The 5,745-nt window shown below is 42.4% G+C and overlaps 1 protein-coding gene across 1 annotated transcript; it reads left to right on the forward strand.

Annotated features, from left to right (window-relative positions):
• The first annotated feature begins 1,464 nt into the window (after nucleotides 1–1,464).
• LOC139071750 (serine/threonine-protein kinase pim-2-like) lies at nucleotides 1,465–5,403 on the forward strand. Its single transcript, XM_070554742.1, has one exon. It carries the CDS (start codon nucleotides 1,515–1,517, stop codon nucleotides 2,994–2,996), a length of 1,482 nt encoding a protein of 493 aa, XP_070410843.1. The 5' UTR covers nucleotides 1,465–1,514; the 3' UTR covers nucleotides 2,997–5,403.
• The last annotated feature ends 342 nt before the right edge of the window (nucleotides 5,404–5,745 follow it).

The raw sequence follows: 5,745 nt of genomic DNA on the forward strand, positions 1-5,745 counted from the left end.
ACCCCAGACGACTGAAGGTTTACCTTCCAACATGACAATGACCCTATAGGCTCACCGCTAAAATAATGATGGAGTAGCTTCAGGGCAACTCTGTGACTGTTCTTGAATGTCCCAGCCAGAGGCCTGACCCAAGTGATCATCTCTGGAGAAACCTAAAAATGTCTGTTCACCATCCAACCTGACAGAACAGGAGAGGATCTGCAAATCAAGGTGTAAGAAAGAAGCAAACACACAGCGCTTAATCCAAATGAGTTCCGGTGCTCAACAGCTGGTACTTGCAATTTAAGAATAAAAAGGAAGGCTGGAGCACGCACCTATTAAATACTTTATTTGACCCAAGGGCTCCGGCCTTCCTCCATATTCTTGAGGTGTAAGAAACTTGTTGCATCAAGAAGACTCATAGAGTTCATACATCTATAAAGTTCGGGACAAGCTAGGACATCATCATCATCAAAGAAACAACTGAATCACTCAAAAAGCAAATGTGGTTCTTGGGTAGTCGGGGTGTTGATTTAAGACTCTGAGGAACCAATTTAAGCTGCTAAATAATTACATGTTACTGGAATAGAAATAGAACTAGAAAATTCATGAAGAGGTTTAAAAAAGGGACCTGCCACCTGGCCAAAGATCGTGTTTACACACATGTAAAAATGCCACACACTCAAAGGTTCAAAGGGATAGATCAATCTGCACAAAAATGAGACATCTTTTGAAGTCTTTTGCTAATTTTTTCACCATGGTAAATCAGATCCCTTAAAAAAATAACAGCACACTTCCCACGGCCGAGCCGCTCGTTATGTATAATATTTGCGGGTGCACGCTGCCGTTCGAGCCGCTTTACATCCGCGGAAGAATATTAGTAAGTAAGTAATTACATTTTATTTATTTAGCACTCATCACAGACACAGAATCACAAAGTGCTTCACGTAGATCAACAACAAAACAAATCAATGCAAAATATGGATCTTGGACGTTAATCTGTGGGAGGGGTAGGAAACCGACTGCTGTGTGGTTGTTTTTAATATTTTAAAGCGAGCTGCACTTGTATGAAAAGCGCGTCATAAATAAAATATTTGATTTGTTGAAGTCATAAAATCACAATGATCTTAACAGAAATAAATTTAAATCATAAAAACAAAGTCATAAAATTACAAATGATCATAAAACAAATGAAAAATATTACAAATTTGAGTTAAAAAATAGGAAAACAAAAGATTTTGGTAAAAACCAGCTTTAAATAAAAGGGTCTTCAGCTGTTTTTTAATGGTTACCAGACTGTCAGTACTACACAAGGTTACAGGAAGTTCATTCCGAAGCCAGGGTGCAACAACCTGGAAGGAGCGATCTCCTTGACTTTTAAATCTGGTCTTTGGAACTTCTTGGGTCGGATCAGAAGAAACAAAAAATGATATAATCCTCGGGTGGAGAGCAAAGCAGCGTCAGCGTCGTCGTTTTTTTTTTTTTTTTTTTTTTTTTGCGTCAGCGTCGTCGTTGCCCTTTTAGAGCTTTGCTTTATGACGTCATCTCCATCATCACGTGATCATAAGATCATAAGCGGATTCTACAGGCATTCAGTTCTCAGTGACGCACCGTCAGAGACAGTCGTGTTTGCTCGTTGTTCGATAGTGTTTCAACTTATCGTCTACGTGTTATTTAGCATTATGGGAGACTCTTTTGCACACAAGAGTTACTCTTCAGCTCTGGTTAAAGATTCAGAGACTTATATTAGCATGGAACAACCGCATTTGTCAGAGAATCGTGGTTTAGTTTCAGCAACCAAACGAAAAGCCGTTTCAGACCCTGGACCTCCCACAAGAAGGATTAAGGTTTCTGATGAAGGCAAACTCTCTGCAAACAACCAGAACATTACACAAATTGACAAATTCACTAAGAAATCCATTTCCTTTGATGTTGAGGGATCTGAAAATCCAGACAAGGAATGCAGATATTTGGTTCCTGAGAAAGGATCGTCTTCTGCCAAAAGGAAAGCTGTTTTTCATCACGAACCTCCCACAAAACGGTCTAGGGTTTCAGGTGAAGGCAGCGTCTCCAGACATAACCTGGATGAGACATCCAGAGTCTCAAAGAGGTCACTCTCACCAGATGGTGAGGGATCTGGAAGTCCAGCAAAGAGAATCAGACTGTCTGATTCTGAGAGTCCCTCGCCTTCAGCCAAAGATCAGTTTGAGGCAAAATACGAGCAAAAAGATCAGCTTGGAAAGGGAGGCTTTGGATCTGTTTATGGTGGCTACCGCAGGGCAGACAATTTACCTGTGGCAATCAAACATATACCAAAGAAAAATGTAGTCTGGACAGATACGGACGAGAACGGCCAGCAGCTCAGCATTGAGGTAGCCGCCATGCTAAAACTCCAGACAGAATCAGCTGATTCGGTGGGGAAGTCCGCTCCAATTTCCCTCCTGGACTGGTACGATTTCAACCAGGAACAAATTCTAGTGTTGGAGAGACCAGTGCCTGCAGTGGACCTCTCACAGTTTATTAAAAATAACAAAGAGCCCCTAAAGGAGAATCAGGCTAAAACAATTATTAAACAGCTGGTTGATGCCGTCAAACATCTGGAGGACACCAACATCTTCCACAGAGACATCAAACCACGAAATATTCTGATTGAAACAGGATCAGAAATCCCGCGACTGCGACTGATTGACTTTGGAGTGAGTTGTTTCACCAACACAGAATATGAAAACGGCCGGTTCTACGGCACAGCGAAACACGTCCCTCCTGAGTTTATTTCAGAACGCATTTATAAGGCAGGACCAGCAACCGTGTGGCAGGTGGGAGTTGTTCTCTATGAAATGCTCCACGAAAGTTTGTTTGACTCAAAAAAGTTTTTCAGTAACAAACTCAGAATCAGGACGGACCTCTCTCCATACTGTACGAACTTCCTAAAGAGCTGTTTCATGAGAAGCCCACAGTGGCGTCCCACCTTAAAGCAGCTCCAGCGTGACCCTTGGCTTTGGTTAAACAGAAACTAAAGTCTTCAAAGCTCTGGACCCAATTCAACCGGCACCAAGCTAGATCCCTCCTAACTCGGACACCTCTCAACCCCTAACAGAGTCACCTATCATCTCCTACATTTCCCTCAACCCACTGCAGGACTGAGCCCAAAAAAAGGCCCTGGCAGTGCACCATAACTGTTTATATGATAGGATATGCAAAGGCACACAACACACCAGAGAATCAGCATGTTGTGTTAGTAACCAGAAAGAGGAAAATAAACAGCTGGATCAAGAAAAGTCTGTCAAACCAGACCCAGAGAAGAAAGTTGAGATGATTTCTGCACCTCTCCCTCTGGGAGCTCCAGTTCACCCCCACCCAGGAATATTCTAGTCCAACTTATCGTTTACGACTTATTTAGCATTATGGGAGACTCTTTTGCACACAAGAGTTACTCTCCAGCTCTGGTTAAAGATTCAGAGACTTATATTAGCATGGAACAACCGCAAAATCACAAGTGATCATAAAACCGATGGAAAATGATTAAAAGTTTGAGTTAAAAAATAGGAAAACAAAAGATTTAGGTAAAAACAGCTTTAAATAAAAGGGTCTTCAGCTGTTTTTTAATGGTTACCAGACTGTCAGTACTACATAAGGTTAAAGGAAGTTCATTCCGAAGCCAGGGTGCAACAACCTGGAAGGAGCGATCACCTTGACTTTTAAATCTGGTCTTTGGAACTTCTTGGGTCGGATCAGAAGAAACAAAAAAACAGTCAATCAATCAATCAATCAAAGCTTTATTTATAAAGCGCCTTCCGCAACCCTGTCAGGAAGCCCAAAGCGCTGAACATGGTACAGTAGAAGAAAAAAAAGATATAATCCTCGGGTGGAGAACACTAAGGGCCTTGCCAAAAAGCAGCATCAGCCTCGTCTTTGCCCTTTCCCTTGACTCTGCCCTTTTAGAACTTTGCTTTATGACATCATCATGTTCATCATCATCATCTCCATCATCATCTCCGTCATCAGGTGATCATGGTATATATCTAAGCGGATTCTACAGGCATTCAGTTCTCAGTGACGCACCGTCAGAGACAGTCGTGTTTGCTCGTTGTTCAATAGTGTTTCAACTTATCGTCTACGTGTTATTTAGCATTATGGGAGACTCTTTTGCACACAAGAGTTACTCTCCAGCTCTGGTTAAAGATTCAGAGACTTATATTAGCATGGAACAACCACATTTGTCAGAGAATCGTGGTTTAGTTTCAGCAACCAATCAGAAAGCCGTTTCAGACCCTGGACCACCCACAAGAAGGATTAAGGTTTCTGATGAAGGCGGACTCTCTGCAAACAACCCAAACAATGTATAAATAGACAACTTCTCAAAGAGAATCATTTCGTTTGATGGTGAGGGATCTGAAACTCCAGAAAAGGAATGCTGATTTTGGGTTCCTGAGAATGGATCGTCTTCTGCCAAAAGGAAAGCTGTTTTTCATCACGATCCTCCCACAAAACGGTCTAGGGTTTCAGGTGTAGAAAGCAGGTATAACATGTTTAAGATAGAAAACTGAAACATCATAACTGCTGATTGTTTCTTTCAGATTAACTTAGCGTTTGTGTTTACGACGTACCCTCGTCATTGGTCGAGTTTGGACCGAGCCAACGTGAGGGGGAGGTTTCAACTACCACAGTGGAGGTTAAAAGTAGAGGGTATTTGTAACCTCCACCTCGCCAGATGGTATGTTCTAACGTTCCCCTTGGGTGGCAAATACGAAAATTCACAGTCAGACTCTGACTGTCAGACTCAGAATGCGTGGGAAACAAACGCTTGATCACAGTGAGAGTAACGTTTTAGGTAGCAAGAGGGTTAAGGTTAGGATGAGGGTGAGGGGAAGGTTATAAATAGTGAAACGTTAAGGTTTAGGTGCTGTTAAATGAGCTGGTTCAGTGCTGCGTCAGCGGACATCTCATCACGTCAGTTTTACGCTGCATTGGGATCTGCAGTTACAAAAGGGAAAAACCCCTTTTCGCACATAAGTAACGAAAAAGGGCACTTTTGGCGTCAGGGGTCTGACGTGGAGGGTGGCTGACCAAGCGTTTGTTTTTGACACGCTGGGAGTGAGAATGTGTTGTTCAACCAGGTAAGCACCCCAGTGGGTCGTGGCAGACGGCCACTCATACTGAGCCAGGTTCTGCTGGAGGTTTCTCCCTTTTAAAGGGGAGTTTTCCTCTCCACTGTCGCTACATGCTTGCTTAGTATGGGGATTGCTGTAAAGTCACTGACTCGACTAGTCAGTGACTTTACAGCAATCAGCTGGGTTTCCTCACATAGAGACATTCAACTAATCAGAATAATGAACTCAATCAATTGTTCAATAATTTGGTTCAATTGGAGTGTTTGCACTTTAGAGTGCCTTGAGAGGATTTGTTTTACAAATTGGTAATATATAAGTGAACTGAATTAAGTTAAATCAAGATGGAGAATAAAATTTTATCCAATTGAAAAAAAAAAAAAAAAAACTAACTCTGCCAGAGTGTCCCTCTCTGGGTCACTTCTGCCGGTCCCAAGCCCGGATAAAAGAGGAGGGGTTGAAATTGTGACACAGATAAAACATTACATGAGGTCAGGGCCGTTGCTAGCTTTTTTGGTGCCCTAAGCACAAAGTCTTCGTGGTGCCCCCCCCCCCCCCCCCCCCCACACACACACACAGAAAAAACAACACGATCACTGGCATGTGACATGGCTACATTCAAAACTATTTAACCTTTATTAAGAACTAGAGAGGCACA

Source organism: Nothobranchius furzeri, chromosome 9, assembly GCF_043380555.1.
Source record: "Nothobranchius furzeri strain GRZ-AD chromosome 9, NfurGRZ-RIMD1, whole genome shotgun sequence".
Taxonomy (NCBI): Eukaryota; Metazoa; Chordata; class Actinopteri; order Cyprinodontiformes; family Nothobranchiidae; genus Nothobranchius; species Nothobranchius furzeri.

Excerpts from the sequence above, each read along its gene's own strand:
- LOC139071750 (XM_070554742.1), top strand. The coding sequence starts at position 1,515 with ATGACGTCATCTCCATCATCACGTGATCATAAGATCATAAGCGGATTC.